Source organism: Xenopus tropicalis, chromosome 10 (assembly GCF_000004195.4).
Source record: "Xenopus tropicalis strain Nigerian chromosome 10, UCB_Xtro_10.0, whole genome shotgun sequence".
Taxonomy (NCBI): Eukaryota; Metazoa; Chordata; class Amphibia; order Anura; family Pipidae; genus Xenopus; species Xenopus tropicalis.
In genome coordinates, this window is record NC_030686.2 from 29,087,840 (window position 1) to 29,115,309 (window position 27,470).

The 27,470-nt window shown below is 40.6% G+C and overlaps 2 protein-coding genes across 5 annotated transcripts; one reads left to right on the top strand and one right to left on the bottom strand.

Moving 5' to 3' along the window:
* On the bottom strand, positions 1 to 13,451 carry tubg1 (tubulin gamma 1). The gene is given in 11 exon segments (NM_001079041.1): positions 1 to 1,969; positions 2,988 to 3,149; positions 3,866 to 4,018; positions 5,944 to 6,093; positions 6,987 to 7,073; positions 7,643 to 7,769; positions 8,723 to 8,802; positions 9,549 to 9,617; positions 9,872 to 10,039; positions 11,253 to 11,365; positions 13,159 to 13,451. Coding segments are annotated over 11 exon segments (1,356 nt in total). The 5' UTR covers positions 13,208 to 13,451; the 3' UTR covers positions 1 to 1,771.
* Positions 13,420 to 27,294, top strand: retreg3 (reticulophagy regulator family member 3). 4 transcript variants are annotated; one of them, XM_012954518.3, is made up of 10 exons: positions 13,420 to 13,512; positions 13,640 to 13,932; positions 19,338 to 19,444; positions 20,765 to 20,795; positions 21,628 to 21,754; positions 22,420 to 22,504; positions 22,937 to 23,074; positions 23,582 to 23,652; positions 24,091 to 24,223; positions 24,539 to 25,339. In XM_012954518.3, exons 2-10 carry the CDS (start codon positions 13,697 to 13,699, stop codon positions 24,982 to 24,984), a joined length of 1,374 nt encoding a protein of 457 aa, XP_012809972.2. In that variant the 5' UTR covers positions 13,420 to 13,512; positions 13,640 to 13,696; the 3' UTR covers positions 24,985 to 25,339.
* Positions 27,295 to 27,470: the final 176 nt, after the last annotated feature.

Here is a 27,470-nt window from a genome sequence, read left to right on the forward strand (position 1 = left end):
CCTAGAAACTTAAAGTAATTTAATAAATAGGAGCTTACATAACTAGCGTAGCAAGCAGTGGCAATGCTGAGAAGCTTAACAGGGGCAGGGGCAAACTCCACTGATCATCAATGAATTAAAGAACTTAGGGTGATGTCAGACATGGCGTATTCTTGTCAAACCGAAAACGCTTGCCGAGTATACGCCCCGCTACTGGAAATGCATCCTACATGTGCCTGCACCCGAATGAATGAGATACGCTCAGGTGCAGGCACATGTAGCCAAAATATGCATAAAACCGCAAGACTTTGCATTCTCTCACGTTTTTATGCGTATTTAGGCTACATGTGCCTGCACCTGAGCGTATCTCATTCATTCGGGTGCAGGCACAGGTTGGACGCATTTACAGAAGCGGGGCGTATTCTCGCTAAGCGTTTTTCGGCTTGCCGAGAATACGCCACATCTGACATCAGCCTTAAGGTAAATTCCACATTCCCCCCAATGAAATGACTGACTAAATATCACATTAACTGTTTTATTAACTGTTTATCTGAACTGCTTGTTACAGAGTATGGCAGTTTATATTTCGATCTATTTACTGAATTATATAAGCTATTAACTTCATGAACTTTCCAGCAGTTGAAGGATTGGTTATTGGGCCCCTAGACTTACTTCTAGACAATTTAGGTAAATTATGCAGAAACTTGCAAAGGTTGAAAGAAATGTACTTAAGTTACTTATCAAGCAATGAGAGTACAGAGCAGCGTGACAGGGGCAGGTAGGGGGGTAGGGTCTAACTTGGGCAAGCTCCACTGAGCCCCAAATCAACTGACTGACTTATTAGCAAATTAATCATTTTTACTATTATATATATGAACTACTACTGTCTAGTTATTGGCCTCCTAAATGTAATGGAGATAATTGGGGGATGACAAATCCGATGCTGCGTGGCTCTCAAGAATATTCTCGAGTATAGTCGCATTTGCGTTTTTTCACTAAATATGAAAAAAAACAAACTTGAATTTTGATAAATCAGCCCCTATGTTTTTGAAACTAAATAGAGCAAAACAGTAAATGGCAGCACCCAGAGCACTGCTCAGTGAGAGCTGTAAATGACTGGCCTGCTATTGTTTAAATAAAGATAAGTAAAATGCTTTTTATATTTTTTAATATGGAATATCAAAATAAGTGCGAAAGAAAACATAACATTTATAGCAAGGAAATTCCGTGGAACTAAGCAATGTTATTAATGTTTTGTAGGAAAACAGTTTTCCCGACCAGAGGTGCCAGCTAACAGAGCCTGTACTCTGGTTGGGGAATATCATTTTGGCCAGAAAACGCTCCTAGCGAGCACTATGCTACCAGCATCGAAGCACTTTCTGGCTAAAACAGTATGGGGTCCCCCAACCAGAGTGCAGGCAAATAATAGTAAGCAGTGAGTGCTTTTATTTCCTTCTAAAGGAAAGAAATTTACTCCAATAAACAATATGAAAGATGAATATAATTTAACTATATATTCCTACTGTTACATGCTAAAATGTAGCACATAAACACACAAGTGAAAAGGCCCAAATAACAAATCATCCAGAAACTGCACAGATAAAATGGGAGGCAACAACGGTCTCGACAACAGAACTGTTACATGTTTTGTATATTTCTCTTGCTCTTTATGGTAATGCTTGTTACTTTCCAGGTTTTAATGTCTTTTGACTTGGAGGACAGTGGTATTTAGAGTTAAGGATTGTGTTCTCTCTCAGGACTGTCACTCCTTGTACTCAAGCTCTTAACCCTTTTATTTATCCTGGGTTCCCCAAGAGATGTAGTCTGGACGAGTAGCTGCATGGTACTCATCTATTAACTGCTGCACAATTTCCCTTGAATTATCCAGCTCATCAAAGTTGTCCTTAAAAATGTCTTCCTTACGGAACTGCTCCAGGAAAGCCTCACGTTTTCGCAGTTTATCGTACTGCCGACAAGTTCTCTCAAACAGCTGGAGAAGAGAATATAAAAGTAGATGAAGCTGGAGCAGAGCGTAGTATAGAAACTAATTGTATCATTTTGAGGGCTGGGACTGCATGAGATGATACCACTGGGTCAGTGCCAAAAATACTGTTCTGAGCTCTATGTAAGTTCATGGAAAAGGATTTCTTACGATCAGAACACAGGGCCCTCAAAGTAATATGTCTTTAAAGGTTTCTAAAACTTAGATAATGATGCAGTTGCCTTGGGCTGGTACAGAAGCCCAAAACATAATGTACAACATTTCTAGCCTATTTCTAAGCATTAGTTCTCCTTTAAACTATGAGGGTAGACTGTCAAGGTTGGATCTGTTTGCAGAGGACATTATTACCCTGTGCGAGTTCACTAGAGGGCATTATGGACAGATAGCAGGGAATCTTTTTCCCATATAACAATCAACGCACCAGAGGCCCCACCCCTTTAGATTAGACTAACAGAAGTTTCATTAGAAGCAGTGATGGTGGTTATTTGCAGTGCGAGCAATGAGGTTGTGGAATTCCATGCCAGTTGCTGCTGTGATGGCAGATAAGAGGGGCTTGGATGATTCTTGAACTTAACTATGTACCTATGTCACAAGAGCTTTCCTTATATGTTATGTATAGCAGAATTAAACAGGAAATGCCCAGTATATATGATAAGCAACACCCTTATCCTTTTCTGTCTATGTAAGGGCTCTGGCACACGGGAGATTAGTCGCCTGCGACAGAACTCCCTGTTCGCGGGCGACTAATCTCCCCGGATTGCCATCCCACGGGCAAAAATGTAAATTGCCGGTGGGATGGCTTACGCGGCTCGAGGCAACTTGCGCGAGCGTATGCCATCCCTCCGGCGATTTACATTTTCGCCCGTGGGATGGCAATCCGGGGAGATTAGTCGCCCGAGACACAGGAGATTTGTCGCGGGCGACTAATCTCCCCATGTGCCAGAGCCCAAAGAGAAGTTAACCGAAACAAAAATTACTTTCTATAACAGTATAATAGCCTACTCACCGAGGAGATATTGGTGTGATTAGCCATCATTAGCCCGCTGACCCTGTGTGCAGATGGCAAATAAGGAGACTTTCTGGACAAAGCAACTTGGATGCTGGCAGGTCCCCATGGGATAAAGTTGGCCAGCTTCCTCTCTCGAATCCTCTGAAGGCTTTTGTGCACCTAATTAGGAAAAAAAAAAAAAAACCCGATACCTTGCGCTATCACTTTAATTTCTGTAACATAACTAACAATTGAAAGATATTACATGGACATAAAACCAATAATAAATATAATAAATCTCAAAGAGCTGGATCTTTAAGGACTTTAACCTGTTCATTCATAAATTACATAAAACAATCACATTTAAAAAATAAGAGTAAATATGTATCTACAGGTGTACATAGACTACTACTAAGCATTCGCTTAGAAAAGAATAAGTTGTAAAAAAGAATTTTGTAATAAAATATCATAAAATATTTATCATTCTTCTTTTTTATTTTGCTTTTCTCTTTGCCTTTCCCATGTTCCACACTTTCATATACATGATATTGCCTTTACACCCAATCCCTCTTATTTGTGCCCTGTCTTATACTGGTTTTCATATACACCTTTTATTTTTCAATTCTTTATTCCTTCTTAATTATTTTTGGTTCTCCACTACACAGTCACATTTTGGAAAAACAGGCTCTTAAAAAAATGGGAATATAACATATTAGTCAATGTATTATGGACATTTTGGTGGGAATTTTCTTGATTTCCCTATTGTAAATACACCTCAAGATTCTACACTTCTCCATCACTTCCTATTAACCACATAGTTTGTCTCCTTGCATATTGATCCATTAATCATTGTAGAATAAATAAAACAGCTAGAAAGCCCTAAAAGCCCTGTATACCTGTGTGGGATCCACTTCCCCTTGAATGATGTTCAGTATTGCAATATAGCAGTGGTTGGTTTGCCGGTCACGGCCAGTGGATACCATAACATTTTTAGGCTGCAGTAGCCTTCTCATGACATCCAGCACAGTGGTCTTACGCACACTGGCCACCTATGAACAAGAAGAATAAAAGTAAATCCAGGATTTGGTTTTCACGCAGAAGTAGGAAATGTTGATAGTATTTGTGTTCTCTCTCTACTTAAAATATAAACGAAAATATTAACTATTTTATAAAACAGACAATTGCGGGTTAATAACAAAATGATCACTCCTTTTATTGTCACATAACATTATGTTAAACCCTAGAATTGACTTTTTATCTAGTTCACTCCCAAACACATTATGTAATCACTAAACAGATCCCAGTAAACACAAATCAGATATATCAAAGCCACATTAAAAATGTTGTTTGATGTAGAGGGTAATATTCTGAGACAATTTGCAATTGGTCTTCATTTTTTTTTTTATTTAGTTTTGAATGATTTCATATTTTGTTTAACAGCTTTGCAGTTTAGAATTTTGCTTTCTGGTTGCTTAAGTCCAAATTAAATTACCTAAGCAACAAGGCAGTGGTTTAAAGAGAGACTAGAATATGAATCAAAGAGCACCTGAATAGAATGATAAGTAAATGATAATAACATTAAAATTGTAGCCTCACAGGGCAATAGTTTATAGGCTACTGGGGTCAGTGACCCACATTGGGTAGCTTGAAAAAGTAATAAGAATATGGCAAATAATTCAAAACCTATATAAGAAAAGTTGCTGAGAAATGTCCATTCTATAACATACAAAATGTTAACTTGAAGGTGAACTACCCCTTTAAATACAGCAGCTGCTGTACAATTTAAGTTAACAACGAGACAGAGTTCTAGATAGAAATTTAAGTGTTAATTTGTATAGGAAATAACCACACAGTGAAAAAGATATTTGGAATGTAATATTAGAAAGCGAAACACAGCAGAGAGATCCAGCATATCAGACAGCAATAGTCACTCAGAGGTACCCGTTTATAATCCACAAGGTTTTTAGATCGGTTTCTCCTAGGAAGATCCTTTTTGCAGGCAAAGATAAGTTCAAATAAAAACAAATAAAACAATTTATTTATTTACAATGCTGTCCTTCTGCGCCCAACTGAGGCCCAAAGGAGAATGCACACACTAGGAATCATATGTTGTAGGTGTACAGAATTTTTCTTTAAAATACACATAACAATAAAATACATTGCATGCAAAGTTACTTACTTCAAGCTTCAAAGATTACATTATTAAATTTATATTAAAACATCAAAAGGCAGCGTTAGCCTAATTAAGCTGGCACATTCACAAATATAAATGTGAATTTTAATGCTGCATTCAGTGCTTACTCATGCCTCCCCTTGTAGCACACATGGTACACTATGGGGTTAAAGAAAAACAAAACATTTGCACTGTCTAGTAACCCACAGACTTGAATATACCGGTGGCATTAAGTAGCCCTAGTGCAAACAATGACCCAGATTTTTATATAAGAAGTTACAGAAAATCAATACATCCTTTGTTTAAAAGGCATTCAGTAAATATGGTATTTTGATTTTTTTGCATTTAGGCAATTAAAAAATATATATGTTTTTGGTATTTACTGCCCTAAATGGGGCAAACAGTGAAACTCAAAGTTATTTCCCTTTCCAACTTCCTGGTTCTTCTGATCAACTCTCGGAGCAGAAGAGAGCAGTTAATATGACTATCCCAGAGATAAACCCTCTGTACAATGAATTCCTCCTCCTCTAGAAGCCACACGCAGACTGCAGCTGGGAGAATAAAGAGCTACAGGGGAGTGGGAGGACTAATAAGGGTTTAAAAAAACAAAACAATGACCCATTAGTGCTTTTCATTAATACAAAGGTATTTTTCAACTTTAACAAACTTGAAATAGCGCAAAATGTTTGTGCAGTCACGGTCCTTATATGAAGTCCTATTTCCACCACTGGCTTAATTGTATTAAACATTTCTCTTATTTTGGCGAGAGAAGCACCAGCTGAACTGATTTTATTTTCTTACCGACTGGTCAGTGGTCAGAGGTGTGTATCCTGTCATCAGGAAGTGCAGGCGAGGGGTAGGGATAAGAGAGGCAATGAGACCAATCAAGTCATTGTTCATGTATCCTGGGTACCTGAGTGTGGTGGTACTGGCAGACATGATTGTAGAAACCTGAAAAAGGAGATAGTATTCCGTTATACTTCTTTTATCTTTAGTTCACATATGTCATGCCTTCCTAGCCAAACAGAAAAATTTGTGGTTTTCTATTTTAATCTTAGTAAGCACAAGTACACTCTTGGCATAAAGTTTGACGTTTCCTATTAAAATAGTGCTGTTATCAGATATACGTGAAATATTACAACAGTCTCTTAATATTTCCTTTTTAACTGTTCAATTTAAAATTTGAAAAGAAAGCAACTTGACACCTGACTTCTGGATGCACCAGTACATTAAGCTTCCTTTAGTATTATATAAAAGGTTTTCCATAGCTACAGCCTGCTTCAGATTGCTTACCCACAGAACTGAAGACTAATATGAGGCATAAGCTGTTCCTCTATCTCCACATAGTGGTTATGGCAACAAAGAAGCTGCAACACTGACTTCATCAATGATGCATGCTTTGTAATTTGGGCAGATGCCGGGTTATACCCACCCAACCTGCCTAAGGGAACTCCCTGTTTCTTACTAGACCAAATAAGACAATGTCTTGCAAAAGGACTTGGAAATGAGTAGGAAGTGTTGAAAGAATTATTCTCAGAAAATACAGAAATTTGGAAGGTATCACCAATTTGATAATGGTAACAGTCCATCCAAAAGAGAAAACTTTTTTTAATATAATTTAGAAATACAGACAGTACGGGCAGAATGTTCTTTGTAAAATGCCTATGGGTGTAGATGGGAAGGTTAACTAATTATAAGTTAATCAAAGTAATTAGCAGATAAAGTTTTGTTTTTTATTATTCTTAATTAATAAACTACAAGTATTAGAGAGAACAAAGAATGAACAGATTTTTTGGGTCTACAAACAGAGCTTGTAAACCAATCTAACCCAGCTAATAACTTACCAACTGGTTGATCTGAGAGAATGAGGGGTTTTGTATGTGCAGCCTGTCAGTAGCAATTCGATTTAGAGCTGTATTGTCTAAAACCACCTGTGAAAGAGAACGGCATTTATACATAAATGTTAAAAGGGCCATTAAAACGAGAAAAAAGTAAGGCTTTTATATGCAATTATGAACTATTACTCTGCACGAATTTCAAGTAAAAAAAAGGTGTTTACTTCAGAGGCTCTATTCTGTGTTTACTTAGCTCAAATATAGTTAACATAATGGACCCCAAGGCTGTTTTGAGTTGGGTTGCCATGATCCCCTAAATAATGCAAATTGTTTTCCTACAATTAAACATAGTGGTTCAAACAATGCAAATACGTGGTGCTAAAACAATTTTGGGTCGGATGGGATTTCACCTGTTTGGGGAGCTGCAAGTATACAATCAAAAAATTATTGTATACAGTGGAACTCACATAATTAATTGCCAGTAACGCATGGGTATTGTGTAGGTTTCCAATAACGGCAATAAGGCAGCTCCATAGATATACAAACGTAGGGATTTCTTGCTATAACCCTAAACATGATATACTGTCGATCATTTCTAGGCTGATCATTTTTTTAATTATTAGCTCTCGGAAAACAAGATGGGACTTCAGAAATAGGTTTCATACCACACAGTCTGCATTCTGTGTCAGTCTCTTAAGGGTTAGAAGGGAGTTGTAAGGCTGTACCACCACATCGCTCATTTCATCTTGATTTGGAAAAACAGAATACGTCTGAACCAGCTTCTTGGGGTACCTGGATAAAGCAGGCAAAATAGACTTTTAATGACATTCTGAACTTACCTAAACTGAGCAGGATTATTTAGATTTAACAAAATTCAGAAAATATGCTGCTTACACAGTGCTTTTTTTTTTGTTTTAAAAAAGTATTTATCAAAGTTATATTTTGCATCACTCTTTCCATCTGTGACTAAAATTAATGCCAAAATCATTCTGACAAAAGGCTCTTATAGTTTTCAAAGAATGGGATTTTCAGCCCAGTTTTCAGTATGGAGTTGTATTACTTCCCCCGCCCATTAGATCAAGTATTAAATATTTTGTGTAGTTACAATTGTGACTACACACTGGCAGTGGTGTAATAAAGAGTTTAGACAGTCCCACTGCAAAATTATTTAAGGCCCAGATTAACTATGGAAATAAGGAATATTAATAAGACTGGATATTATTCAGTGCCCCACTGAGCCTCCTATACTTCACTAATGCACTGCCAATCATACTGTATAATCACGTACTGAGGATGGTTTGTTACATTATAATTAAAAAGGTTCATGTCAATGTTTATTTTCAAGCAGGGGGTCCAACACATAATGTGCACCCTATCCCAATACACATAATTCATCAAGGTTACTTGGAGCAGTTGTGTGTTGGTAACTAAGGTTATTAACGCCTTATATATACTTCTGAAAACTGTGAGGGATATGGTGGACTCACTTTTGGGTGTAAAGGGGTGTGGCCAGGCCAACAGGTGTTTTTCATTTGGCCCCATACTACATAGTAGGTGGGGCCAAGGTAACTGATGGGTTAATAACCAGAGGTCCCTGGGGGGACAGCACTGCTAAGTATTTAGTGCAGGCCCCATCATTTCTAATGCCCAGCATATTAATGTAGATCTTGCCACAGGGAGATGTAATGCTTACCCAAAAAATAGGCCTACAAAGTTATAGTTATGAATCTCAAATTACTCCTCACCTGTCATTTAATCTCTCCAAAAGGTAAGACCCTAATCCAGATCCTGTCCCACCTGCTATTGAATGGCAAAGCACAAATCCCTGTTAAAAGGCAAAAATTGGGCAAATGATTAGAATGAATTGTGGATAACATTTTAGTAGGAGCACTGCTTTGCCGACTTAATTGACACACACATTAGGGTTGTCTCAACATACCTCATTACTGACACAAAATGTAAATTAGTAATATGTACAACAGAATTCACTGTATTGATGCTCAGTCCCTCTTGCAGGAAAGACAAAGAAGTACATTTACAACCAGAAACAAAACCCAGTAACTAATTTACAGAATATATAAAATATGTACAGGTATAGGATCTATTATACAGAATGCTTGGGACCTGGGGTTTCCCAGATAATGGATCTTTACATAATTTAGATTACCAGACATTAACTCTGCTTAAAAAAATTATGATTTTGTGATTATATACACACACACTCCTATAAAAAGGACCAGCACACGAAATCACATCAATATCTTGTTTTTATTCACCGTGCGATCCAATGTTTCAATCCCTCCTGGACCTTTATTCTTTCCTTAATAAGGGTCCAAGTAGGGACCGAAACGTTAAATCGGACTTGGATAAAAACAAGATATTGATGTGATTTGGTGTGCCGAGATCCCTTTTCCGAAAAACCAAAAGTCCCAAGCATTTTGGATAGCAGGTCCCATACCTGTGATCGCATATTATATAAATATCTACTCTATATATTGTGCTAAGATGATTCATGTAGAGTTTTCTTCAAAACCACTTGCTGCTAGACAACAAATTGAGTATGTTCTTTACCTCCAGACTGTCACTGCCATCAGCTTCTCGATCAATAATGTCAAAGATATCTTCATGGATTTTTTCACCCTACAGAGCCCATGAGAACAGAAGAGGTATAAACACCATGGTTTGATAAAGAAGATCCACCCAGATACCATTTGATATTTCCTTGCATTATGGTCAGAAATGAGGACATTCCGTCAGGAAAGTGAGTATAGGCCAGAGTAGTATTGCTTTGGGTGTACTTGGCCAGACTCTGCTTTGCTTGATTGCTACTTCAGAAGCACCCAAGCACCATTGCTTCTAAAGCTTTCCTAAACTTCCCCACAAAATTTCTTTACCTGCGAGAAACCACTAGCCCAGTTGTTTCCGGCACCACCTCCATGTTCAGACAGATAAATGTTCTCAGGGTTGTACAGGTTGGCATATGGAGAATTAAGTATTGAGTGGATGACCCTCGGTTCTAAGTCCAGAAGAACAGCTCTAGGAATGTAATGCTCATCATCAGCCTACAAAACAAAAAATAAAGTCAAATGAAAGCCAGTGCTTCTGCCATTTTTAGTTCACAGTTTAGTATCTACGGAGCTGCTGGGTAGGGAATAAGCACAGAACAGCAAGGCACTGTTGCTATGCATTTTTACAAATACAGAAGACGTATATCACACACACACAGCAAAAAAAAATTTCTTATATACACAGTCAGTGGCAAAAAGCAATTGCTTCTTTTTGGGTTCCTAAGCACATAGAATCAATCATTAAAATGGGAAGTGAACACTTGGCAAAATAGACTGGATGCGTAGCGAATGATGAACAATGTATAGTGCGGTGTCAGCACTACATAATGGCTAACAAATACAATATGACCAAAGTGATCAGGCTAATTCCAGTACCGAAACAAAGTTGTCTAGTTTATATTTCATGTATAACCACGATTGGGTTCAAGAGATTATCAGAACACATAATACAGAAACTTTGCACTAAGGAGAATTTATTAGGTTGTTGCAAAACTACAACTCCCAGTTTACCCACACAGACCTTTAACATTGATATTCCAACTTCTGAACTACAACCCCCATATGTTCTGCAAGATGTATGCTCTAAGAATGTGTGACTGGAATATGTTATAACATTTTATTCATAGTTGTTAACTAGATAAAAGTTACCTTTAAGGTGAACATCCCTTTAGAAGATGAAGCAGATGTGCCAAAAGTGCCTGGTTCTTTCTTTGCTGCTACAGAATTTTTTTATTTTTTTTTACTTGCTCGTGGGATTTGCTTCCACCCACGGGAGCATTAGTAAGGATAGGAATTATATTTAAAGAATAAGTAAACCTTTTTTTTCTATGAGTAAAATTACTCTAAACAGCCTCCAGAATTACTTACCTTTGTCCCAGCATTCTCTCTGACCTGTTTCCTCAGTCAGAAGGTATACTTTTTGGTTGCTTCCTTGTGCAGAGTGATGCCCCGCCCCCACTTCCTGTTCAGTTCTCTCTTCAATTCGACAAGGTTGTTGGAGTGGAGATCCTTCTGCGCATGCCTGGAGGCAGCAGGAGCCAGTCTGTGCATTAGCCGTTTTTTGAATGCTGGGACAAAGGTAATTCTGGGGGCTGTTTAGAATAATTTTACTCATAGAAAAAAAAAGGTTTACTTACTCTTTAAGGACTGGCTTGCAGGCAGCATTTCATTCAAACAATTGATTTTAGCAACGTTGTATGATGCTCACCTGATAAAAGAATACATCTTTCCTGTCGGTACCTTCAGTTGCAAACTCTTCCACAATACCTTCAGGGCTGATGCCATGTTCTGCGCACAGCTGCTTCCAGAACTCAAATCCAACTGACAAGAACAAACAAAACAAGAAATTGTTAAGAACCAAAAATATGTGAATTGTTAATTAGACAAACATAAGGCAGTTTTTACATGTGAACATGTTATATATATAAAAAAAAACAGCGTTACAAGAACCAGCTTGTTTACATAATCTCTTTATATAATGTCTTATACATGACACATGCTGGATGGATCCTATTGTTGGTACTTCTGCGAGTTTAACAAGCATTTGAGATGCAGGTTTGAGCACACCTAAGGGTGAAGACAAACTGAGCTACTAGTAGCAGCTACTTTTCACGGCTAATAGACTCCAGAAAATACCCTGCCATAGACAGTACTGAGAATTGCCTTTGCTAAAACACATGTAGAGACAATTATCAATATATGATCAGCATTGTCTATTTTAGTAGCCATGACAAGTACCGGCTACTAGTAGCTGTGTCTCTTCACCTTAAGGGCAGGGGTACACGGGGAGATTAGTCGCACCGCGACAAATCTCTGTTGTTGCGGGCGACTAATCTCCCCGTAATGCCATCCCACCGGCTAGAATGGAAATCGCCAGTGGGATGGCATACGTGTCGCTGCGATGTCCCGCAGTCGCCCGAAGTTGTCTTCAGAGGAAACTTCATCCCACTGGCGATTTACATTTACGCCCGCGACTAATCTCCCCGTGTACCCCTGCCCTAAAAAGCATCAGCTAATAAATTCCATTAAATTCTGCCTAGCTGAAGCACAGCCACTGTCTCTGACAGACTATAATGCCACATATAGCGCATCAGGTGACGCACAGCCGCTGTCTCTGACAGGCTATAATGCCACATATAGCGCATCAGGTGACGCACAGCCGCTGTCTCTGACAGGCTATAATGCCACATATAGCGCATCAGGTGATGCACAGCCGCTGTCTCTGACAGGCTATAATGCCACATATAGCGCATCAGGTGACGCACAGCCGCTGTCTCTGATGACAAGCTATAATGCCACATATAGCGCATCAGGTGACGCACAGCCGCTGTCTGACAGGCTATAATGCCACATATAGCGCATCAGGTGACGCACTAGCCGCTGTCTGACAGGCTATAATGCCACATATAGCGCATCAGGTGACGCACAGCCGCTGTCTGACAGGCTATAATGCCACATATAGCGCATCAGGTGACGCACAGCCGCTGTCTGACAGGCTATAATGCCACATATAGCGCATCAGGTGACGCACAGCCGCTGTCTGACAGGCTATAATGCCACATATAGCGCATCAGGTGACGCACAGCCGCTGTCTGACAGGCTATAATGCCACATATAGCGCATCAGGTGACGCACAGCCGCTGTCTGACAGGCTATAATGCCACATATAGCGCATCAGGTGACGCACAGCCGCTGTCTGACAGGCTATAATGCCACATATAGCGCATCAGGTGAGGCACAGCCGCTGTCTGACAGGCTATAATGCCACATATAGCGCATCAGGTGAGGCACAGCCGCTGTCTGACAGGCTATAATGCCACATATAGCGCATCAGGTGAGGCACAGCCGCTGTCTCTGACAGACTATAACGCCACATATAGCGCATCAGGTGATGCACAGACACTCTTTCTGTACAGATCATAATACCACATGTTCCTTTAACTGATATTATAAAACAAATATAAATAAATATATAAAACCCTCTCACACACACAATAACGCCAGGCCTGTATAGCCAATACTGCAACCCACCTCCTATGCACATAGAAGCGCAAGGATGCATTAACATGACAGATGGAAGGTACCATACTAAACTATAAATCTAATCAGCTTACTCTGGTTCCCACACTGGCCGAGCTGCAGAGTGATGATCTCCCGCGGCATGATGCAGCCTGAGAGGAACACTGCTTCCCGCCTCCCCTCCCGCTCTCACACTAGCGAGCGGCGCAGACGCAATTAGGCGCAGCCAGCAGCCATGTCTGAGGCGGAGACAAACAGTAAAGTAGTGGGGGGGAAAAAAGTCTTCTTGACGTCACCTAACACCGAGTAAAGTAAAGTAATAAAGGGCGTGGCCTTTGCGACTGGTAATTGGGCCAAAGCGAATGACGTAATGGCCCAGAACATAAACAACAAAGGCGGATATGGTAAATGACAGGTGACGGCTGTGCGCAGGCGCAGTAGGCGGAGAGGTGAGACAGACAGGGGCAGCCTCTGAGTACTTGGCATTTGGCCGCGGTCAGCCCCTGTTCTCGGCGCGGTGCTGGGCGCTAGGTGGCACCTGTTCCCCCTCATACAACTCTTATTTTTATTTGTTAGGCAGCAACTGGTTGATGTCAATGGCGGCATCTTGGTGAGAGCCGGGAGAGGCAGAAGATGGCGCAAAGAGTGGGGGAGGAGGAACAGGGAGCCTCCGGGCTGAGGAGAAGGAGAAGCGGAGCGCGGTGTGTGGAGGCCAGGGAGAGAGACGAGCAGGTCCGGGAGGTGCAGGAGATGTTACAGCGGGGCCTGAGCAGCTACGAGCCGGTGCTGAGCTACGTGCAGGCCGTACTGGTGTGGGAGAGACCCCGGCACAGCGCGCTGCTCCATCTGGCACTCAATGCCGCTTTCTGGTGAGATGTGGCCCCTAATGTAGCGCCTGGGGGCGGGGCTAGTGTGGGAACCCCTCTATAAGGAACAGCCGCAACGTTCTTGGCTCTGTCATGTGACTATAGCATAGAATGCAGGTGTCCTGTATCCGCCATACCCTTCATCCGGCCGCAAATCTGTGTGTGTTTACTTGCATTCTAGGAATCTACAGTTCGTGTTTAGCCAAGCCCGGGCTCCCTGTCACCTCTCAGCCACAGAATGTTGCTTTGTCAGCCATTACTTGCTGGGAGTTGTAGTTGAACATTAGCAGGGATCTTGGGCAGGGGGCTCTGACCTTCACATGTGTTTATAATTCTCTCGGATTTCCTGTCAACTGCTGCAAGGTTTTTATTTCTTATAAGGGATCCTGTCCATGTGGCAGTGATAGAAATGTGTTAGTGCAGGGTGAGCTGTTGGGCACTGGACTGAAAACCATATTATTACACGTTTCCCAAGGTGTTTGATATCTGAGAACTGTGTAAATCTGCAAGGGCCCATGAGTTCTCAGTTGTGAGTATGTGTAACTGTATTTGTCAATATGGCTTCCCTTGGGGAGGGGTAACAGTCGGCAACATTGCTCTCGGTGCTCTCACTCGATCAAACCCTGGACAAATGGCCTGTGACACGTGAACGTGCTGACCACCATTGCTGCCCTCCAGCTGAGAAGACTTTCAGTCAAAATATCTCTTACTGCCATTCACCTCTTGTAATGTTCATAATGAAAAGGCAGATGGGTATTTGAGCAACGCTGTTTGGCACCCAAAGGCAGCAGGGAGCAAAATGCTTAGCGTGCCACAAGTGCAAGGGTATTTTGCATCTATGCTTGATTGATCTATGAAAAAGAACTACTGGCAGTCTGGGTACCCCATGTGCAAATGAGATTTGTAGTAGAATGGAAGGTTCAACTTCTAAGTTGTTTCCAGAAATTAGGACTTTACAATTGCTTTGTTTTTCATTTATTTATATGCAGTTTTCCTTTCCTTCCATTTAAAGTTTATTTTCTTCTGTTGTTTCCCAGTAGCAGTAAGCCAGGTTGCCTACTTCATAAATTGTTACCATTTGTATTACTTGTTCATACGCTAAAGCCAAAAGCATCTCGCACCTGCATCTTATTCCAAGTGGTTGTTCCTCCCTTCACTGGGACAACAGCCTTTACCCTCTGCTCCTCAAGGAAGACTTTTCGCTAAGGTGTTAGTACATTGTTGGTTGGATTTCCTTCCATTCAGCCACAAGAGCATTAGTGAGGTTGGGCACTGATGTTGGGGAAAAAAAAATCATGTGGTACATTCCCTGCTAGTTTTAGAAAGAATCAAGCCACATTGGGGGTTGGGTGGGCAGAATATTTTGACAGCTGCTTGACTCTCTTGTCCATTCTCAGTGTAGCTCTTTTCTTTCTATTAGTGGTAGCTGGCAATTTTCACTTACTGAGGTGCTTCTGTCCTGGGAAACGAGTGGGTGCAAAATTAAATGTTAGCCAAAATCTTAAATAAGAAAAATGGTCATTGTTACAAATCATAATTTCTGGTGTACTAGGTGAATAAAGTTGTGCTTAAAAAGGGTTCAGACGCGGCGGCGCGATTTTGCGAGTCTTTTTCGGCGATTTCCCGAAATCGCCCCCCCGCCGCGTCTGCCATCCCGCCGGCGACTTACATGTTCGCCGGTGGGATGGCAGGAGGAAGGCAACTCGGGGAGATTAGTAATCTCCCCGTGTACCAGAGCCCTTAAGGGTGAAGACACACAGAGCTAATAGTAGCAGCTACTTTTTCACGGCTACTAAACGCCAGAAAATACCCTGACAATACTGAGAGTTGCCTCTGCTAAAACACACATAGAGACAATTATCAGTATATGATCAGCATTGTCTATTTTAGTAGCCACAACAAGTAGTTGCTACTAGTAGCTCCATGTGTCTTCACCCTAACTCTCACTGACCTGGAAAGAAAAGATAAAAAAACAAATGTATTATAATATTTCCAGAGAATATTGAGCTACTTTTGAGTGGTGGAAAGCATATTCTCTTCTGAAAGAAACATGATTTTTTGGGTCAAAAAAGAGTGGTCTGTCTCCCTTTTGGATACAAATGGAGGGGTGACATGCAGATAACAGCACAAAAACACTCATTTAAGCATTTTGGCACCAAGATCTGCCCATTAAGCTAGCCATAGTTGATAAGATCTGTCTTGCAAAACAAGTGGATCTCTTCCCACGCACTGGGACAAATCAAGGGATAGTGATCAGATCTTACAACAAGAATATGGAGACCCAACAGACATCAGTGGTCTTTGCCAGGCAGGATTATTATATGGCTTTACTGCTCCATGTGTGTTATTCCATAGTATTAGAAACAGTGACGGGTAGACAAGGGTGTTTTGACTCCTGCTGCTCTCCATCAATATATTTATATAGCTGTACTTATATACACAGAGCTCTACATTTTAACCCTTCTCTGCCAGCAGTCTTTTTTTTTAACATGGCAAGGCATGCATGGATCAGACGGGAAAAGTCTATGTAGTAGACACTTTGGTCTTTATATACGGGCACTGTAGATTTAATGCAACCAGATCACTGGTGAAATTCCATACTGGAAAGCTGTTAAACAAAAAAACTACAAAAACATAAAAAATACAACTAAACAATGAAGACCAAATGCAAATTGTCATGCCTACATCCTACAAAAATGAAAATTTGAAGGAGAAGTACCTCCTTGGTGCCTATATAGAAAAATAAAAATGTGACCCCCTTGTCTGCCACTGGACACTTGCAGCTAAATCCAGCAAAGAATGGGAGGGGTTATCCCTGTATCTCTGCAGCTGGAATACATGCATAGGATGTAAAGTGTATGTGCTAGTCAGGTAGAGGAGGAGGTGGTTGGAGAGATGTGCCTAGGGCAGCACTGGATATACATTTAATGCCAGTAGATCATTCTATAATCCATGAATTTGGTAATTAATCCACTTTAATCTATTCATCAGTGATAAACAGGGAAATATCGAAAAAAAATTTTTTGCTGAGGATAATACTTCCCTTTTACAAAGTACTGGGAAACCTCTAGAATATGCAGTACAGTTTTGGTTTCCAGTGATCAAAGTCCAAAGAAAAACAACTTAAACTACTGCTGAAGAGTAAGGGCTCTGGTACACGGGGAGATTAGTCGCCCGCGGCAAAACTCCCTGCTCGCGGGCGACTAATCTCCCCGAGTTGCCTTCCCCCTGCCATCCCACCGGCGAACATGTAAGTCGCCGGCGGGATGGCAGACGCGGCGGCGCGATTTCGCGCAAATCGCCGAAAAAGACTCGCAAGGCTTTTTCGGCGATTTCCCGAAATCGCCCCGCCGCGTCTGCCATCCCGCCGGCGACTTACATGTTCGCCGGTGGGATGGCAGGGGGAAGGCAACTCAGGGAGATTAGTCGCCCGGGAGCAGGGAGTTTTGCCGCGGGCGACTAATCTCCACGTGTACCAGAGCCCTAAGCGGGGCCTTGTTTGTGAAGAAGGACTGAACAGATTGAAGTCGTTTACATTGGAGGTGTTTAATAGGGATCTAATGTCTATGTAAAACTATATATTGGGAGCAATTCATAAAATCTCTGTTTCACCATTAGATCTTTCCAGAAGACACAAGATTCATAGGATAAGTGTTTTACATATTTAAACCTTTAGCAGGGTTTCTAAATTCCATGTAGTTAATGCATTATGGTTTTCGCTTAAACAAAGAGGCCATTTATTGAGATACAAAGAGTGCAGAGAAGTGGAATTAAAGGGCACCTATCACCCTAGATTTGCTTTTCCCATCAGAGGTGCAGGCTAATAGAACCCGCACTTGGGTTGGGGGGGACAATAGTTTTTTTGTTTTTTTTTTTAAAAATCAGTCCCTGCTGGTGCTAGGCCAGGAGCTCCCGGTGCGAGAGGCCATGTTATTTAGTGCACATGTGCATGATAAGTGAGACACCCTGCTCACTCCTTATGCACAAAGCAGTGGATGCGACTCGCCCACCTGGATCACACGCATGTGCATTATGAGTGAGTTGTGGCACTTCCTTGATATGGGCATGCAAGTGCCACAATATGGCTACCCCAAACCTGGAGCTCCCTCCCAGTGCGGGCAGCCTAACACTGTAAGCGGCTATTTTTTGGTGGGGAAACAGTTTTAGGGCGATGGGTGCCCTTTACGGTTTTAAAGATGTTTGTGATGAATCCCTGTTAGAGATACACATATAAGAGAACTATTCAGTCTGGTACCTTTTTCACAGAGGGCATCTGCTTAGAATAAAATAAAAGAGGTTTTATCTTAAGGTATGAAAAGGGTTTTTTTTAAGCGAGGGCTGAGAATCTGTGAAAAATAAGCAGCTGTACTTGCCAGAAATGTTAAATATTTTAAAGAAAACCCATGAGTTCTTTTTTAATAAGTGAGAAGATACATGGCTACTAGTGTGACTGCTGTGATTGCCAGGTTAGAGTCTGGCAGAAATGCTTTGGATCAACTGAAATGGAGGGGAGGTGAAAGAAATCAAGTAAATGCCCCACAGAGAGAGACTGGGGCTGTATATGTAGTGTATGTATATGTAGTGTATGTATATGTAGTGCTGACACTGTAAGTGATGAGGTGGCAGAGACAGAGGTGATGTGGATACTGTTTCAAGGAGATGAGGTGGCAGTAGGAAACAGTAAACATTCTGTTTCATGGAGGAAACGTGATTGGTAAAAAGCAAAATATATAACTTCATAGTTGGGATAAAGCGGCAGTTGACGCTGAAGTATTTTGCAAAAGTAAGGGGGCACCAGTAGAAGACTTTGCAGAGGGCATTTGATCTTGTGCAAAGGGTTAACTATCATATACATAAGGAGTCATCAACCTTGTATTTCAGACATATATGGTGGGTCTGACAGATCTAAGGTCGCATTGGAAGAACAACTTCTGTTGTAATTTGGGGGATTCAATTCATTTTCTTTCCTTTTTGAACTTAATGCATGTGCCAGTTATGCACTGCCATAACCTTGCCAGAAATATTGCTAAAGAGCTGGGCCTAAAGCAAAGTGATATTCACCGGGGGTGCTAGAGTTTTTGCAACCCCCACTAAATAATAATCTCTAATCTTACAAGGGGTACTATTCCTGCCTTGCAATGCCATCAATGGCCCTTCCGATTCGCTTGGGTGTCCTGAGCATTGCATATGTCCCACAGAGTAAAAATCCGGACTGCAACTTTAAAGTTGAAATTATTATTTTCCTGTGCATGTGTGTTATCGGGACAGTTCAGATCTCTGGGACAACAGGAATAATGTGGGTGCTGCCGGAACAGTGCCCCCAGCTGATGCATTTTTCATTGTGGTGAAAATGTAAAAAGTGCAAAATAATTTGGTTATTCAACTATCTTTTTTTTATTTACTTGCAGGTTTTTTGCCCTGACCTCTCTCAGAATCATATTTTTGGTAGCATTTGGACTAATGATAATCATTTGTGCAGATCAGTGGAAGAACAAACTGTGGCCTGAACTGGGAGGTAAGGAGAATTCTTGATATTATCTTCCCTTGCTGTCACTGAAAACTTGATATACTTCTATCTATACAAGATTCCACGTGTATATATGCAACTCTTCTTTCCTATATGAGCTCTCACATACTCTTTACTGGCCAGGGCAAAACTGAAAGCAGTATTCTGCAAAGCCGTAGTTCTAATTGCAGTCTTCCAGTGAGCTTATCTTCTCACAGCAAAGCCAGCCCTGGGCTATAAAGGCTAAGATATGGATAAGTCCCCATATTTCCTGCATAAGTATCATGCAAATAAACACAGGTCTCTTGTTGGTGCTGCTTAGAAACTTTCTTTCTGATGCTTTCAGCATGATTACATACTTTATCAGAGTTATCTGTTATGAACATGAAACGCTATCGGAGCACACATATTGGTCAGGACTAAATCGAAAGCCATATGATTATGCCATTTAGCTTAACAAACAGGTCTGCTTATAGCAAATCAGCCCCTGGGCAACAAAGAAAAACTAAATACATACAGTTTTTATAATGTCCTTTCACTGGAACCAAGGTTTCCTGAAGTTTGCCACAGTACAATAGTTCTCCAACATCCATGGGGTGGTTATCATGGTTAAACCTTGATATAGACAAGATTTCAGACTTGTCTATACATACCAATTAACAAAGGGGTGACCATTCCTAAAGAATTTGGAAAGTGTTAAGGTGGCCATACACGTGGCGATCCGACGATGTTTCGTACGACCATCGGTCGCACGAAACATCGTAAGATCCGCCACACACCATTCAGGGCTGAATCGGCAGGTAAGGAGGTAGAAACAATAGGATTTCTACCTCCTTTTGCCGATTCAGCTCTGAAGGGAGAATTTTGGTCAGGCGCCTTCTATGGCGCCCGATCAAAATTTTCAAACTTGTCCGATCGGCGAGTCGTCCGATATCGGCAGCTTCCTGCGATATCGGTCGACTCGCCGACATGCCATACACGCACCGATTATCGTACGAAACGAGGTTTCGTACGATAATATCGGTGCGTGTATGGCCACCTTTAGTCTTCTTACAAGGTGAATTGTCTTTTAAGGGGACACGTTTAGTTAAGCCCATGGCATGTAAACATAGGTTAGATCATGAGCAATACTTAATGCAGACCCTTCTAGCAAAACCCCATTAAGGACTTTCACTGGTAAGACTTTTCTTTGTTCCATTGCACCACCTACCTACCAATTCTGCCCCTGTAAAGAGACAGTACAGAATATATAATATACCTGGTGCTTTAAAAGATACAATATTCAAATTAGTTAATTAGTTCTCACTATTTCTGTTTGTGTTTTTTCAGCAGCAAGAGCCAGTGAACTGGAGAATGAAAGGTGAGATAGTTATACCTTACTGCCTTATTGCTTTCTTGGCCATACCAGTTCTTCTAGAACTAGCCACACCTTACCTACCTTAGTTATGAGAAAGTGAGAGTTGTAGTTCTATGCCACCCCTAGCAGATGCTTCTGGGGTCTGACTGAGGTTGATGCCAGACAGCTGAAACATTTATGCTTTTTATGTTCAGCTCCGTTTTGCTTTATCTCTTTTATACTACTACATGCTATATATAATAGTAATATATACATACTATATATAATATGTCACATAGATTTGTGGAGACCTATTATGAGAGAACAGGACATCAGATTAGACTGCATAGACATTTAGAGCGAGAAGACGTGATTTCTTATTGCTTTTGGTGACACCAGGAAGAATTATTACTTATATCCCCAGACAACTAACATATAAATGTGTATATTCAATTATTTACCGTAGCCCTATAATATTAAATTTAAAATTTTCCATTTTTTGTTTGGCTGTTTGATTTGTGCCTGTGGCATTGCACATGCTCCGTGTGCTCTGGTTGTTTGACATTATCAAAAAATTAGCAGAAAAGGAGGTTCAGGGGCATCCAGACATCCACATAATTCACATGCACTGGTTTCTATACTGCCATGTAAATCTGAGCCTTGTACTGTGCATATACTGTATATTGTTCCTAAGATCATGTAACTGACTGCAAGCCAGAACATGTGATCCTTGGGCATAAAGCTGAAAACATAAGATCTAGCATCTCTAGACTATTTCTTTAACTTTTAGGTCTTTTTGTTCTACTTACTACATGTTAAAAGATTTGTTTTCATGATGAGTTTTGGTGTGTTTCAGCTGGGGCTATGTGCATCCAAGGCTGCTCAGCGTCCCAGAGCTGTGCTATCATGCAGCTGATACATGGGTCAGTGTCTACAACTTTTTAAGGAATCTTCTGCTCTTCAAAACTGAAAATCCGGGCAAGGTAATTCAAATTTTGTGTACTATTCTGAACGCCTCAAACTATTTTACCTGGTTTTATATGGACAAATGACCTGTTTCTCTAAGGCTGTTGAAATGGTGATTCCCCCCACCCCACAGGCATCTATCAAAATAATTAAAATATGGTTTCTTGCATCCAAAAGAATTATAGAGTTTTGTAGGCTTTCAAGCCAACCAAACAAGAAGGCCATTGAGGTGGTAGGAAGAATTGGGCTCAGCAATTGGATCACCATAGAGGTATTTGCATCACTGCATCCAGAATCCGATGCAGTCGGTCGTTGCCCAGTGGAATTTTTATAGATATCTGGCAGATTGTCAGTCAGATGTTGTTTAGGAAGGGTGTCATTTTGGCCCATATACACAGACCAGTAATTGTTAGTTTGCAATTTGAAGAGTCGTTATCCATTATAGGCATGTGTGACCTGCTTTTATGGAATGTTGTCCATATCATTCTAATATAGTGGCTGCTTTAGGACTTACACCCAAACACACTACTAGTGTGTGTACTGACTACTATTTGATATAAATAAATAAGGTAGACCAACCAAGAAGAGGTTTGGGCCAAAACTGATGGATGAATGCCTCTTATGTTGCATGTATTTGTCGACTGATGTAAACCTATTGCTTGTTGTGTCTTTTCATATACAGTTTTGCCTTTTGGCCTGCAGCTTTCTGACTTTCCTAGCTGTTCTTGGTGGATACATTCCTGGTGTTGTGCTGTCATATTTGCTTTGTAAGTTGAATATTTTCATTTGTATTAATGGTCATTTGTACCAAAAAGCATATTTACAGTAAGATCTGGCGAACAAGGAGTTCATCCCTACATTATACTAATTACAAACCCTTTACTTGAACATGAACCTTTCAGTAGTTTAGAAAATCCTATTAAAACAGGTAAAACCAAATAACAATATGTACTTCTGCTTTCTGCTCTCGCTTCTGGCTTGACCTACTGTTCAGTCTAGAGGTAGTCCTGACAGAGGTTCATGTTGAATGTGATAAAAATATATTTCACAAGCTTTTTGAATACTGAAATCTCTGTTTTTCAAACATCAGACATATAACAGTAGATAGGTATGCCATCAGTGCCTTACCCTGTTGGGCAAGAAAAAACATTCTTCTCATTATGCTGTTTGCTTTGTTTTTTTTTTTTGCCACCCCACAGTACTTTTTCTTCTGCTTTGGCCTCTTGCTATATATCACCAGCTGGGGCGGCGTATATACCAGAAGCTGGAGCCAGCCCTGCAGCGGCTAGACTTCAGTGTGCGTGGCTATATGATGTCCAAGTATAAGGAAAGGCAAAGTAAGTGGCTATGATAAAACCCTTCTAGCTTGGATATTGTGTGAAGTATGCTTGTTTATTTCAGTTTGCAGTAAAGATTTTGATTTATGGACCTATTAATGTAAGACATACGACCAGTTGATTAAGTTTACTTTAAATAGGAGTGTGTATTGTCCTTTTAACTGCTGCTAACTGAAGTAACCAAGATTTGGGACTGAGGCCTATCTAAAGCTGCCTGCACAGTTTAGTGGGTCATTAGCAGCAGCCCCACTAAATCTCACAGATACAGCATTATTAAGGTAGGTTTGGAAAGACCAGATGTACCAGACACTGCATAGGTGGCTATATTAACAGTTGCTCAGCACAATGCTGCTCTGGCGTACTCATAAGTGTGTGCTAGTGAATGGATGGGTTTAACTCATATATTATTGGCTACCTTATATTTTGTTTTCTAAATATATACCACTTGCACATATTTCTGCTTATTTTATTCATGTGAAAAACTGCTCTCTATATTTCTAATTTCAGAGCATAATCGTGCCCTTCCTCCAACTGATGCTAGTGACAGTGAAGAAGAGCTTGCAGCATTTTGTCCTTCGGTAAAAGTACAATTTTCTAAATAAAAAAAAATTATACAGTTGTCATTATTATCCTTACTAGTAGGGATAGGTTAGCACATTGCTGTTATACATCTTGTAGCCCAATGAACCAACCATACGCTGGTGTCCCCTTCTGTAACCACACAGAACCCAGTTTAGAGGGAACATTGCCTGACCCACCTCCAGCCTATGTCCTACTCTCATAACTATAAGTGTGTTATTGTTTGGCCAAAGGGACTGTTTGTATGTGTATGAATCCATTGGGATTAATACATATGTAAATACAGTAGACAGTGTCTAGGGAAAAAAACAACATTTATTGCAGATCTTGAGTAACTATGGCCTTTAGCTGAAGTTTCTGAAAGCCCTGTGTTATAATGGAGATATTTTCATTGTGTATTTTTATTAATAATTCTCCATTGCGTGTTTGATTTCCAGCTGGATGATTCAGCAGTAGCTAAAGAACTGACCATTTCCGACTCCGAGCATTCAGATGCAGAAGTTTCCTTCACTGAAAATGGGACATTCAACTTATCCAGGGGCCAAACACCTCTTACAGAAGGTTCTGAAGGTAAAAAAACAAGCAAAGATTTATGTCTCCTCTCTGTATATGAGAATATTCACAGCAGAACTTGCAAAATAGCAGAATTTGTGTTAAAGCGCCCGATGCTTTGGGTGTGAAATACAGAATATGCTGCCTAGTAACGAACAATGCTGATAATGCTCACAGCGGCTGGCTCTAGCAGATTGCACTCACTTTAGTTGTTAGGGTAACACCCTGGTCTTTAGCAACCAATGAACTGCTGGTTTTATTATTTTTAATTTACTACTGAATAGATCCCTACACATATTTACAAATAGTTTTAAACTGTTTAATCCTTTACAGATTTGGACCGCCACAGCGATCCAGAGGAGTCATTTGCTCGTGATCTCCCTGACTTTCCTTCGATAAACCCAGATGCAACGGGAATAGAAGATGATGATGAAACTAGCATTGGCATACCAAGCACAGCTCTTCACCCGCAATTCTCCTCTCGCCAGCTGTATGAGGAGCAAGAGTCACTGGATGCAGAGCTGTCACTGGGCGGATTTCCGAGCACTCAGAACATAACGGAAAACATTGCTGGATTTGTGACCAGGGGCATGATACAGCTGGCACTTGCAGGGGCCAGCCAGCAAACCCACGCTTATGCTGAAAGTCCTAGAGCCAAACAGTATCAGAGAAACTCCAGCTCTGAGCTGGACACTGACGCAGAAGCCGATGACTTTGAACTACTTGACCAGTCTGAGTTGAGCCAGATGGACCCATCGAGTTCACATTCCCACCAGTAACGCAAGCAATCATGATGGGATAAGGGCTGGAAGTTCTTCCTAACTACACAGAAAGCTGCGTTTTATTGTTATTACTATTGGTGGTTTTGGAGGTTTATTTTTGTTTTGCCCTTCAGGAATCTTATTTCTGCCTCCTCATTGGGCTCAGGCGTGTGGACTTCATTTCTTATTGCAGACTGATATATCGTCTGCCGTTTTATCACTGTGAAGTCTGTACCAGTAGTGAATCTAGAATAAATAAATACACACTATTTTAAAGGTGATTTCTACAGGATAAGGAGATCCATTTGTTAAGTAGACGTGTAATTATTCTTTGGATTCATAAACAACTAGTGTTTTTTTTTTTTAAATTGTATTAATTGTGTTGCCCATTTATCTGTTTTTACAGACAAAATGTTCAGTGTTTGTTATCCTAATGGTATAACGGAGAGGAATGTGATATCTAGTTCCTATGGATTTGCACTGATAAAATCTTGCTTTAGCACTTAAAAAGACCAGCAATATGAACAAATGAGCATTATTCTTTTGAAGGTTTTCATTGAAGCAATGATGATTTTTTCTGTTGACTAAATAAAGTCCCACCTGGTCTGATATATTCAATAGGCTGATGGCACATGGGGCGTTTATTCTACCGGTATATTTCAGCCAGCGGTAAAGTGACGGCATCTACCCACGCAGCCTTTCATCCATTTAAATGGGAAACATCTGACTGCACTGGTATTGGCTCCAGTTAGGTCTAACACTAGTCCTGGCACTGTAGTGCGTTCACTTTGAACTAAATACATTGTGAAATATTGTTTTATATTCTGGTGTTTTGGGAGAAGAGTTATTGGCTTTTCTGTGCTTTAATGGGGGAACTTATTTCCCGGTGCACATCACACTAATTCTGTGTACTTCAAGGAAAACAACAGAAGCCTCTCTTGCATTATGGCAGGGTTTTTAGATACACGCTCTGGATCAGAGTCTGTGTCCCATAGGACTAAATAGGAACAAATACCCTTTATCTTAATTGGTGAATAACATTTACTACACTGTGGCTTAGAATGCCTGCAAAAGAGAGAAGGAGGGCTAGTTGAGGATATGAAACAGACACCTTATAATTATAATTCATGTAAGTGCAGGGCCGCCGCTCCCTATAAGCAGAATACTCAGTCTGCATAGGGCACCAACTCCCAGGGGGGCACCATCCCAGCTGCTCCAAAAAAAAACAAAACATTTTTATATATTATAACATACCCCCCAACAATGTCCCACCGGTTTTTATAGCGCATCCCGCTGTCCCGGATAGTTCAATCAATCTATGGGGGCTATTGGGGGCATTGTCTATGGGGGTAATTGGGGGCACTGTGTGTGGGGCCCCTATAGTAGGTGTTTTTTCTTAGTATTTTATTTTTACTTACGTAATATTTGGGGGAGGGGGCACAAAAGTAAATTTCTGCTTAGGGCACCCATTTGGCCAGCAGCGGCCCTGTATAAGTGCATGATATTTGAAACTCCAGTGAAACAAAAAACACTTCTAAGGTGCAAGGGATGTATTGTCATTCAATGCATTCTATAGCCCAAAGCTTGTGTAAAAATAAAATAAATGGTATTATCCACATGGGTAATTCTGTGATACCAGTATTCTGTAACTAGAAGGCTGCAATGCCTATTTTGGGTCCTGCTCCATTGGCTGAAATACACAAATGGAGTAAAGTACCATGTGTGGAGAGGCTGGAAAAGTCCATCAGTTGAGGACCAGGTTGTGGGTGTGGTCCTGTTCTGACAGGTCTGACCCTACCATTTAATTGGACTGTAGGTGTAGGGTCATTATGATTGGATTGGCCCAATGGTTTACTTCCTGTGTATAGCCAGCTTTAGATCATGTGTATTTCTAGACATTCCCCCAAATGTCCTTCAAAAGAAACTTTATGTAAACATCATACTTTGTAAAAAAAAAAAAAAAAAAAAGCCACATTCTCACAAGAACAAGTTACATGAACATTATGTTTAAATGCGTTTGTGGCATTTTAATTTTCCTTTGCACACTTTGTTTTGCTCATAGTGTATGTTCTAGCCTGTATCTGGCACTTTAACCTTACATTTCCATGGAACTAGATAAAATGCAATGTTGATCTTCCAGAAGATTGTTACCAGATTCAAGAAGGTGTAATAGTGTTGTGCAGACTGTGGCTTTAGGTTTGTTTTGGTAATAAGACTGAGCTTTGTTTTAGGTCTTTGTGAAACCTTTCTAAATGGAGGTCGGGTCTGGCCCCGCCAGTCCCTCAAGGTTAATGCACTTTTAATTCTGAATATACTTTGATTATCATTTCTGTTTTGTGACTCTGTTTCTTTCTGTGTGCGACATTTCCTCAACATCTCTCAAACAACAAAAATACCCCACACAATTTCAAATATGGGAGGGGGATCCTTGTGATAGAAAAGGTTTATAGTCTGAAACCATAGCTCGTTGCTATAGGAGATGTATTTTATTTCCAGCAATCAGT